The sequence below is a fragment of the Grammomys surdaster genome, unplaced genomic scaffold (assembly GCF_004785775.1).
Source record: "Grammomys surdaster isolate TR1022 unplaced genomic scaffold, NIH_TR_1.0 167, whole genome shotgun sequence".
Classification (NCBI taxonomy): domain Eukaryota; kingdom Metazoa; phylum Chordata; class Mammalia; order Rodentia; family Muridae; genus Grammomys; species Grammomys surdaster.
The window spans coordinates 8,095,428-8,107,112 of NW_021604615.1; the positions used below are offsets into that span (position 1 = coordinate 8,095,428).

The window sequence follows — 11,685 nt, forward strand, 5'->3', positions numbered from 1 at the left end:
TCTTTCTTTCTTTCTTTCTTTCTTTCTTTCTTTTTGGTTTTTCGAGATAGAGTTTCTCTTTGTCATCCTGGCTGTTCTGGAACTCACTCTGTAGACCAGGCTGACCTCGAACTCATAAATCCTCCTGCCTCTGCTTCCCAAGTGCTGGGATTAAAGGCATGCGCCACCACTGCCTAGCAAAGGTGTATTTTCTAAAGGGTCTTGGTGATTGATTTTGTTTTGAATTTGGAACTATTCATAAAATTGGAAAGTTCTTTAACTTTTTCACTTTTGTTTAAAGTATCTCAATTAGGGGTTAGAGAGATGGCTTTTCCAGAGGTCCTGAGTTCAATTCCCAGCAACCACATGGTGGCTCGCAACCATCTGTAATAGGATCCATTGCCTTCTTCTGGTGTGTCTGAAGACAACTACAGTGTACTCATATACATAAAATAAATAATTAAAAGTAAAGTATCTCAATTAAAGGGAACAAAACTGCATACTTAAAAAAAAACAGCACTTTTAAGCTTGTGTATGGTGGTGTACACCTTTAGCCCCAGCACTCATGAGGCAGAGGCGGTGGCTGGGCTTGTGTGCGTTCAGAGGCCCACATGGAAAGTTGTAGGAGAGCCAGGACTACATAGTCCATGTCTCAAAATGACAAACACAAATAACTGTAGCTTTCTGGAACTGTAATTTGAGTTCTGGGCCATTCACATGAACCTGCAACCCAATACAATACTTTTCAGATTTCAATATCCTGGGGGACATGACCTTCGGTTCTCGGATAAAGCAGGTTCTACCAGAAGATGGGGCGCATTAGGAGCAGGCTGGACACAAATGAGGACTGGATGGAGGGGTTATGGTGCTGTGGGGGAGGGGAGGGTGGACAGAGATGTCCCAGTCAATGCCAAGGCCATGTCCCTGAGTGAATGCCTGCCAGATTTCAGACAGATTGCGAGCCCATCCTGCCCTGGGCCCAGCATCCAGGCTGCTCTCCACAGTGTATTCCTGAGAACTGAAGATCACAACTCTGTTTCCAGGGCGCCATCGTTGAGAAGAGGATTCTGACCAAAGTACACAGCAGGTTCATTGTGTCTCTGGCCTATGCATTCGAGACCAAGACGGACCTCTGTCTGGTGATGACCATCATGAACGGGGGTGATGTGAGGTAAAAGTGTCCAGACCTGCTTTCAAGTAGGATTCATGTCTGGTGGGACCCAGGACTTAGGGCCTGCCTGTCATTGCACATGCTCACACATCTCCATGATTGCTGGGGACAGGCGACAGAGGGCATGTGGTGTCACGGATAGCTGTGGTGGGCTACTGTGGGTCGAGAGGGCTAAGAAGTTAAAATTAACGCTTTCATCAGTGCCAGATCCTGTAGGGCTAGAGAGCTGGATGACTGGCTAGGGGCCAGCTTCCCTGCAGTAGGAGGGTGCCCATTCTGATGATGGTGACTGGGCTAGCCAAGCCTCAGGGTGCCCTGTGGTTGTTCTTGCATTCTCGAGGATGTTGGGTTAATGGCTTTCATCAGCTGGGTGACTTCACCACTCTTCCGTTTCCTGTTCTGTCAAAAAGAGGCAAACGATAGTGGCCAAGTCAGCGTGAGGAGGATGAGGTGGTGAGCCCCTGGGGTAGCTGGCATACATGGTTAGCACAATGAGATCCCTGGGAACCTAGTGCACAAGGCTAACACAATGAGACCCTGGGGTGCCTTGGGAATGTGGGGTGCCACTAAACGGGGCTGTAACTTGCGAATCCCGGTGTCTCTCGGTTCATCTGTTTTTACTTCCACCGCCCCCCCCCCCGCAAAGCCTTTTCCTCAGATGAGTAACATGAGGTCTAGACAATCTGTCTTCGAGAAGGGGACAAGGGCTGTAAGGAATGCAGGGGGATTCCTTTTAGTATTGCATGTTCTGTCCGCCCCCTCCCCAAGACCTTCTGATTATCGTCTAAATCCCTGGTCTGCAGGACCCCTCCCCACCACGACCACCACAGCTTAGGCTGTCCACAGCTCCTAACTATGGGCTTTGCCTCCCTGTAAAGGGTTGAGGTGGCAAGTGTACAGAAGAATACAAAAATGGACAAACGTCAGGGTCCTACGGAAAGGGGCTGGGAAGGGAATGCTGCTGTCAAATCCACCCAGGGGTTCAAGGTCAGGAGGAGCAGACCACAGGTGTACTTAGAGATCCGGGGGCTGCTTGTGCCTTAAGAAACTGGGGATGAGCTCGCCTCCCTTGGCTCTGACTTGGCACTGCTCTGGAGTGAAGGAAGGAGGTGTCAGGTAACAACATTCTATGCTTTTTTAACAGTTGTGGGTAATGACATCTAAGGCCTCTGGGGCTTCTCCAGGGGCACATTGATGCCTGGTCCCAAGGTGACCATGCTATGCTGATACGTGTGTGCCCTAAGATCCTGGCTCTCTGCTTCTGCATTGTACTGCCCTTAAGCCCGTGTTCATGCCTCCCATGGTGTTCTGCCCCCAGGTACCACATCTACAATGTGGATGAGGAGAACCCCGGCTTCCCAGAACCACGAGCAATCTACTACACAGCACAGATCATCAGTGGCCTGGAGCATCTGCATCAGAGACGCATTGTCTACCGTGACCTCAAGCCAGAGAATGTGCTGCTGGACAATGATGGTGAGCCCCTGGAGAGGATGCGGGCCGAGGCAGCTTGGAGGACCCAAAGTATGGTTTCTTCAGCCTCTTTGAAAGTCACTGAAGGAGGGCCTAGAAGTGTTAGGGCATAAAGGACAATGGTTGAAGCTATGGAGTGTGTGTATGTATGTGTATATGCATATAGGTGTGTATGCAGGTGACAGGTGTTACAAGTTTGTGTGTAAGGTATATGTGGTATGCCAATCGTGTGTATGATACATGCTTGTGGGGAATGAACACGCGTGTGTCAGTGTGGTGTTTATGTACATACAGCATGTGTTTTGCTGCTGTACAAGGGAACATTGCTGAGCCCCGGGCTCACCTGAGCTCTGTTCTATGGAGTATGTGTGACCTCGGCTTGTCACAACTTTTAGGCAATATCCGAATTTCTGACCTCGGACTGGCTGTGGAGCTGAAGGAAGGGCAGGATAAGACCAAGGGCTATGCAGGGACCCCAGGTAAGACCTAAGCATTGGGGGAGGGGGCTGGAAAGGCTTGGCATCCAAGGGGAGGCCTTGGGTTGTCCTCTATCCCAGAGCTCGAGGCAGCAGGAGCCCCAAGACCTAAGTGGTGACAGAGGGGGGGTTGTGGAGCCCGGCTCCTTATCCTCTAGAGCAAACAGTGGCAATCAGGTTCTGCTCAGCAGCTCAAGAGCTGTTTCCTCCCTTCAAGGACAGCCCCTCCCTGCCTTTACAGTCTCACCAGCTTGCCAAGGCTGCCTCCTTGGTACCTCAATGGGCAGAGAGAGCACAGGGCTTGCACACTAAGTGGCTTCTTGTGCATTGGCAGAATGAGTTTGCCTGGGGTATCTTATAGAAGAGCTGGACACAAGGACTTATTATGTAGGTCACACCACAGAGCACAGGGGACAGAGGTTTTCCTCAACCGACTTTTGCTAGGCTTTTTTTAAAAATGTAGCTGTGTTGAGACACACCAGAAGAGGGCGTCAGACCCCATTATAGATGGTTGTGAGCCACCATGTGGTTGCTGGGAATTGAACTCAGGGCCTCTGGAAGAACAGTCAGTGCTCTTAACCGCTGAGCCATCTCTCGAGCCCCTTGCTAGGCTTTAGTATAACTCTGGTAGGTATCCTCCAACATGCAGGCTATGCATATGTGTTACCTTTCTGTGAGCATGCATACCCATGTACATACATTCCTACATATGTGTTTGTTCTCATGTGGTGTTGTATGTCTTGCAGGTGTGACTCAGTGTGCACATGAGGGTCTCTGCGTGTAAGCACACATGTAGATGTGCATGAGCCTGTGTGTGCGTGTGCATCTGTGCACATATGTGCGTCTGCACATATCTGTTTGTACATGTATGTAGGCACACAACTCCCTCTGTGCGAAGCATGCATGTATGTGTATGAAGGCACTTCTCTGTATGCATGCATACATACATACTCTCTGTGTGCTTACATGCAAATACGTGTGTGTGCATCTTTACAAATGCAAATGTGTCTTTGTACATGAACGTGTCTATATGCACATCTGTGTGTGTGCTATTTCATGCATGCATTTGTAGATAGATGTGTACTCACGTGTGAATGTGTACAGGTGCCTCTGTGTATATGCTTAGTACATGTATCTGTGCATACATGGGCATGCATCTCTGTGTGTATAGGTTTTGTATACACCACTCTTGCACATACATGAATGACTGTGGATGTATCTGTGTCTAACCATACACACACATGCAGCCATGTGTGTTCATCTGCCTTCATCCTCCTCAGAGGAAGGGAGAGAGGCAGCACACAGAGGAAAGAAGAGACTCCAGTCAGCTGGAGCAGGTGCATGGTCCAGGCCCATGCTTGGTGGCTCTGTGACCTTAGACGCTGTGCTTAATCATCCAGAGTCTTTGGCTTTAACACTTAACACATAGGCATATGAGGCTGTTACGTGACCACTACATACGTGGCATTGCACGCTGTGGATACCTGTATTTAAGTCCCCCTTTCTCCATATTCTGGATTGTCTTGTACTCAGGGTGACTTCTGATAAGACTTCTTAGATATTTATCTTACTCCCTGGGCTATCTGGTATCATTCAGAACATAAGTTGGGATGTAAACAGAGTGGAGACAGGATCCTGTTTTGTATCACAGGATCACCAGATCCCTGTGCCTTAGGTACTATCTGAGGCTCTCCCTGATGTCATGGTGAGTAGAGAGACAAGAACGTTCCTCCTCCACTCTGGAGTAAGACAAATCCATACTGACCCTCAGGAGGTGGTGCTTGTCTAGCCTTGGTAGCAGGTGGATGCTGAGGGTTCTGTGCAGACACAGGGTAAAGGAGATCTGAGAAAAGGATTCTGGGAACAGCTTGGCTTGGCTTGAAGCCATTGCACAGCCTCGTGAAGGCATGGCTGTGATTTCTTTCACAAGCTAGTTCAAACTTCATTTGGATCTCCTCAGTTCACTACAAATCCCGGATTCTCTGGAGCACGATTTAAAGAACTTCAAGACTAGAACTGGTCCCACTCTGGACTGCTAGCCCAGATGGCCAGGAGAGGGTGCCATTGCCTGCCTAATCTTTACCATACCGAGCTTGCCGAGATGCAGTGGCAACTCTACCTACCTTGTGAATCCTTTGGCTGGGATAGCAGTGTAGGGTCTGGAAATGCTGAGTTAGGGTGCAAACTAGAAGCTGCTATTCCAGGAGCCAATGAGCACTGTTCTAGACAGATCTTCCCCTTCATATCCTCCCAGCTCAGTCCGCAATTGTAGGCAGTGTATGGGGGGTGTTCATCCTCTGGTTATAGGCAGAGTACACCTCTGTCTTCTGCTTCCTGCCATGAGGAGATGAGTTCATTACATAAGAAGCAGAGATACACTTGCTTTCTTATCCAGTAACTCACCGGTGCTGGCTATATTCTTTGCAAAAACCCAAACCATGAAGGCAAAGGGTGGCACGGTTAGGGTGTAGCCTGGCACCACCGAGGGTGGCACTGGGTGAACACCAGTACTGTCTTGGAGTGGAGATGTGGCGTGCACGGCTCTGGAAAAGAATGCTTGACAGCTCACCTTCCAGAAGGGCTGATCTCCTAAGAGCCCAAGAGCAATTCTATAGCCTGTTACATAGGGCTGAGAAGCCAGCAGGCTGGGCAGGAAGAGACGGTTCATACATCGTGCTGCAGACGCTGGACATTAATATGCGTGGTGGGTAGTAAGGGGTCAAGATTTTCATGCAAATGTCCAAGTTGTGAGCAGACAGCTAGGAGAACCAGCAGCATCTGTCATGTTTGTCTACCCCATGAGTCACGCACAGCGCACTGTCCTGGGTCTGAGCGAAGGCTTCACATCCCACAGGAGTGAGATTCCTGACCCTGACAATTCTGCCCCTGGGAATCTTTGGCTATGTTGGAAGATGATTTTGGTTGTTACCACCATGGGCATCCAGTGGGTAGTGGCCAGGGTTATGCTCAATGTCCTGCAATGACAACAAAGAGGCTTCTGGCCTCAAAATCACCGGTGGTGAGACCACCCAGTCCCCTGGGGGCAGGGCATCACCAGAGCTTCAATAGACCTGTGATTACTGGGTAGGGGCCAAGCTGTGGGAAAGCATCTGTGAACCTACATATGTTCATGGTGGCAGGTTTCATGGCCCCTGAGCTCCTGCGCGGTGAAGAATACGGCTTCTCTGTGGATTACTTTGCCCTGGGGGTCACATTGTATGAGATGATTGCAGCCAGAGGACCCTTCCGAGCCCGTGGAGAGAAGGTAGGTACCGCCTGGCAGGAACCCCTGAAAGGGTCCATTCTAAGGCAGACATGGATAGGTGGGTTGTACCAAGGACTATATAAGGGGTGCAGGCTCTGGGGTCCTGCTCCTGTGTAATATTCTGTCCCCAAGCCTACCTGTTCTTGAGACCTGTTCTTGAGAGTAGAGCTGTTGAAGATTCTAAACCTGTCCTTCCACACTGCAACCAGCAGGTGGCAGAGCAAACACGCATTCCCCGAGACCAGGCGTCTCTCCTGGTAGGACAGTGGCTTCTATCATTGGGTTCTTTTGGTGCAGACTTCACAAGGAGACCACTGGCAGGTCCCTAGCTGTGGGCCATCAGGACACTGCTCTTGAGGCTTTGGACAACCACCCCATATACTTTCTTGGTTCCTCATTTCTGTTTATGCACAGAGGTTGGTCTGGGCCAGAAGCCAAGTGCTATTTTATGTCACAGTGGGGACAGTGTCCACCTACTTGTTGCTACCTTGACCTCACCTGAGCTTACAGCTCTATGCTGTCATGTGGTCCTGGCTGAACGTGGTGGAGAAGTGTCTGAGTCTCACAGGCCTCCACTGTGACAGGCATTAGGGCAAGCTGTGTGCACTTAACGTTCATTCAGGTTTCCCATGCTGAATTTGTTCTGCCCATGCCTGCCAGAGAGATGATGGGGGACCGGCTTTACAATGGGGGGATGTCTGGGGAGTAAGCCACACTGCCTTCATCATACACTTTGGGTGTGGGGAGCTCTGTTTGGGAGACTACAGCAAAGCTGACCAGAAGTAAGGCAAGCTTATTTCGTAGGTTTCTCCAGATAGTTTAGTAACATCATGTCAGCCAAGCTCTTCAGAAGCAATGTTCCCTTCTGGTCATATTCTGTGCAGTGGCAGAATAGCTGTGTAAGCATGTGGAAGTCACCAGCGCCACCTTTAAAAACAGCCTTGGTGGCTGGGGGCTTCACTTTTCAACTTTGTTTCTTTGTCCTGAGATGGGAGTCTTTCAATGCCAAGCCATCTGGGAGGGGCCCACCAAATGCCTTCAGCCACCCCAGTGAGGGTCAGCACCAAACCCCAAGGTTTGTAGTTTGACCAGGGCTCAAGTGAAGTGGTGCATTTGCCCGCCATGCAGGTAGAGAATAAGGAGCTTAAACAACGCATCATCTCCGAGCCTGTGAAGTACCCAGAGAAGTTCAGCCAGGCCAGCAAGGACTTCTGTGAGCAGCTGTTGGAGAAGGACCCAGAGAAGCGCCTGGGCTTCCGAGATGGAACCTGTGATGCGCTACGGGCAAACATCCTCTTCAAAGATATCAGCTGGAGACAGCTCGAAGCTGGTATGGGCGGTACCATAAGCCTGAGAGGGCACAGGGACCCCTGGATGGTGTACATTATCCATAGGGTCAGGCAGGCTGAAGTCGGATGGGGAAATGTGGGTAACAAGCCAGAGTGGAAGCTCTGAGCCTGCTTCATAGTATTTGCTTTATATTTACTTTTGAAAATGCACATGTACATAATACACTTTCGGGGGTACACAGACACACGTGTGTGTGTGTGCACACACATGCACACACCACACCACGTCACACACAGGCATTGGATGGACCTATAGGCATGCACAGGTGAGTACATATGCACATGAGCATGTGTACATACATGGGCTCACACACAAGAGGCTATGCACACATGGACACAGACACACGTACACATGTTGCACACACGGTATCCTGTGGCTGCAGGGTCATGACAAACACTGTGGAATGAATGAACTTCTCACAGGTAGACAAGCTCTGCCTCACTTGAATCCTTGGATCTCTGGAATATAGGAAGGGTCCTGGCTCAGGAGGTCTATGGGCTGTCTTCTGAGGGGCGAGGAAGTAGTGGGGCACAGGAGACTGGAGTCAGGCATGTTGGAGAAAGTCAGGAGATCACGCTTTGCTGTGAGCATCCAACCTGGACCAATGCAGGCCTGTTGCAAAGCTGGAATTAGTGGCTTATGTACAGCAGGATAGCAGAGTAGGGTTAAAATGCCCCAAGGAAGCCAGGACAGGAGGTTCGGTGAGTTGAGTTGACTCCTGGGCTCTACAAGACCAACAATTCCTTGCATCTTGTAGCTTCTTCTTCTTTAAGAAGTAAAGCTGGCTGGGGAGGCAGGATGAGGAGCTCAGCTGGCATCTGATGCCTACCTGGGGCCAGGGAAGAGCTCTGAGTCTGGGCCTTCAGAGAAGGTGTGGTTGCCATGGGAGGGACTGGGGGCCCTGGTGTAAGGGGTTTCAAGATGCTTGGCTCATGAAGAGACTTTAGGGACGGGTCTCAGGAAGGTGTAGGAAAGGGCTGAAATTTCTTTTAAAAAGGCTTGCTAGCTGGCATAGTGTATCAGAGTTGTAACACCAGTATTGGGGAACTGAGGCAGGAGGATTGTGATTTCAGGCCAGCCTGGGAAACACCCACCTACCCACACCTACCCACCCACCCACAAACCTTTTTAACCAGATGTGGGCATCTTTCACTCTGTCCATCATCCAGTCTGAGCTGAGCATGCAGCATGGGGCTGCTTAAGGATACTGGCTTTTTCTGTCAGCATTAGGACGAGCAGCAGGTTTTCTGCGTGTCTGTGGGGACCCTTTGGCTCTGCAGTTTCCTCACCGTGGGTCTCTCTGGTCTGTTTCCTGTTTCTTCACAGGTATGCTCATCCCTCCGTTCATCCCAGACTCTAGGACTGTCTATGCCAAGAACATTCAGGATGTGGGTGCCTTTTCCACAGTCAAGGGTGTGGTTTTTGACAAATCGGACACAGATTTCTTCCAAGAATTCGCCTCTGGCAACTGCTCCATTCCCTGGCAGGAGGAGATGATTGAGACAGGGATCTTTGGGGACCTAAACGTGTGGCGTGCAGATGGTCAAATGCCGGATGACATGAAGGGAATCTCCGTGGAGGAGGCAGCCCCGACATCCAAGTCAGGAATGTGTCTCATCTCCTAGCCGCGTGTCTGAGGAAAGCATGGAGAGGAAGGTGTACAGAGCTCAGGGGAAGAGAGCCACCCTGGTGTCAGCCTGTGCCCACTCCACCCAGGTCACCATGCAACTGTGTCTCCATGTGGAGCAAGCAAGACTTTCGGTCTAGACCCTACAGGCACGACAGTCCATTTCTTCTGTCCTACTTCACTCAAAAGAGACAAAAAAAGGCCACAGATTGAATAATAAGACATAAATGCTCAAAGAACCTCTGTGTATAGACTTGTGGCCCGGCCAGGAACTTGATGATCAGAGACTCACATTCAACATGGATCTCCTGGTACTTGGAGTTAATATTTCAGGGCAGACCTGTTTGCTCCTGGTCAGCTCAGGGTTGCAGGCACTTGTGTACCCCAAAGAGGGCTGTTCTTAGGGTACCCACACAACCCCTCCTTGCCTGGTTCCTGCCTCCTAAGCTGCCTTTACTGGTCACTGCCTGCCCTCGTGGACCTCAACTTGGAGATATTGAGTCTTTAGGGAGTAGAAGGGATGGAAGGGCCTGGTCTTAGCTGAGAGTCACTGCCTCCTCTCAAGGAGCTGAGACAGCTACCTCATGGAGCTACGGTCTCTGCCGTCAGTTGACACTACATGTGGTGTATGTTCAAATTGTCACAGTCACATCACATGTGATGTGGGCCCGCGTCCTTACATGTTAATGCTATGTGCAGGGGACGCCTGAGCAAAGCCATGTCATATGTGGTTATTGTCCGAGTCCTTACATAGCCGTCGCACCTGTGATGGGTGTTTGTTTCTCAGGCCATCTTTGTGCCCCCAGCCGCCCGCCCCCCCCCTTTTGGGAAGGAAGGTGACCTACATATACCCCAAATTTTGAAAGATTGCTGGATGAAGCCAGCACTGGAACCACAACACTGGGCCAGTGTCCCCAGATTGTATGAGGTACAAGCAACTGTCAAGAATATGTTATCAATCAACCCCAGGCCAGCTGCATTGTAGAAGACTCCAGATGTTGCTGTAGAGGTGCCTTGCACACATGGATTTCCTGGGGACTAATGCTGAATGCTAAAGAAGTCCACACCAGATTTCTGCTCTTCTCAGAGAATCTAACACTGTGCAATTTGGGTTGCTCTGGAAGGGCCTTGGAGAGGTGACTATACCTCCTGGATCATGGTCTGGGATCCTTTCAGTAGTCCTGTGACTGATTAGTGCTGTAGATAAGACAAATTTCCATCCTTTCTTTCTCCTTCACTCTGGCCTCTAGTCCGGGGCATGAAGCGTGTATCAAATACTTGGACGTATAATTCATTTCACCGTGTTCTGGGGCTCAGTTTAACGTGCTCTGCTGTAGGCGTTCTCTCAGGGACAGTAACCCTTTGGCCTGAAGAGATGAGATGTCTCCATCCCTGCTGTCCCTTCTCACACCTAGAACTTATGAACTCCTAGGTCCTAGAGCACAAGTCTTACCTGAACACTGACCTCACAGAGCTTCAACTTACCTACTTTGATTCTGGCAGTTGATGGCCATCTTGGCTATAATCTCCCAGGAAGACAGAGAGCAGAGCACCGTGACCAGTTATAGGATGTCATGGATGCTGCTATACAGATCTGTGCTAGGACCTCTGCAAAAAAGGACCTCCTGAACATGACGAGCCATCCCTAGGACTGGAAGCCAACTTGGAAGCCCTGTGAGATGTAGGTTGTCTTATACCCTGGTCACCAGCGAGCTGTAAATGACTTCACTCGTGGTTCACGCGTCGTCAGAGATATGCAACTGTGGAGAGCTTCATTTCTGCAATGACTCGAATAATTCTTCATCCTCAGGAGGGAACTGGCGGAGGAGGCACCTCAGACTAGACAGAGAATGCTCTGAAAGTTGAAGGTCGTCTGCTGAGAGGCAGGAACATGCTATGAACAGTAGGACGTGTCAGCTTCTGCAGCATATTGGTCAAACTGTATTTGGACATTATTCCTACAATCAAGGGTGATGAAATCCTCTGGCAGGTCCTGGAGCTCTCCAGATCCAAAGCCATGTCACAAGTGGTCAGGAGACTAAGTACCCAAGTCCCTGGCTATGGTTTGAGGAAGGTTTAGTGCATGCCTGAAAGCCTGTGTTTTGGAAGTTGTACCTCCATTGAGGTACTGTGGGTAGTGGTGGTACCTTTGAGAGTCAGATCCTAGAAGCAGAGGCTTGGTCTTCCGGGAAGTGCTTTGGAAAGGCTTAGCTCTTTCTGTGGGGTTGTGCCTGGTCTGAAAGAGTAGATTCCTCTACAGGCCTGAGTCTGACCTCCAAGCCCTTTGCCTCCCTGGCTGTCCACCTTCTCTTACACAGTGAGCTCTCAGAAGATTCTGTGATGC

At 50.1% G+C, this 11,685-nt stretch overlaps 1 protein-coding gene across 1 annotated transcript in view; it reads left to right on the forward strand.

Moving 5' to 3' along the window:
• Grk1 (G protein-coupled receptor kinase 1) overlaps positions 1 to 9,561 on the forward strand; it is an 11,643-nt gene extending 2,082 nt beyond the window's left edge. Inside the window, exons 2-7 of the mRNA XM_028766388.1 lie at positions 1,023 to 1,150; positions 2,469 to 2,626; positions 3,019 to 3,102; positions 6,240 to 6,364; positions 7,493 to 7,694; positions 9,041 to 9,561. Of these exons, the coding sequence (XP_028622221.1) occupies positions 1,023 to 1,150; positions 2,469 to 2,626; positions 3,019 to 3,102; positions 6,240 to 6,364; positions 7,493 to 7,694; positions 9,041 to 9,339 (996 nt within the window). The 3' untranslated portion in view covers positions 9,340 to 9,561. The remainder of the gene's footprint in view (positions 1 to 1,022; positions 1,151 to 2,468; positions 2,627 to 3,018; positions 3,103 to 6,239; positions 6,365 to 7,492; positions 7,695 to 9,040) is intronic.
• Positions 9,562 to 11,685: the final 2,124 nt, after the last annotated feature.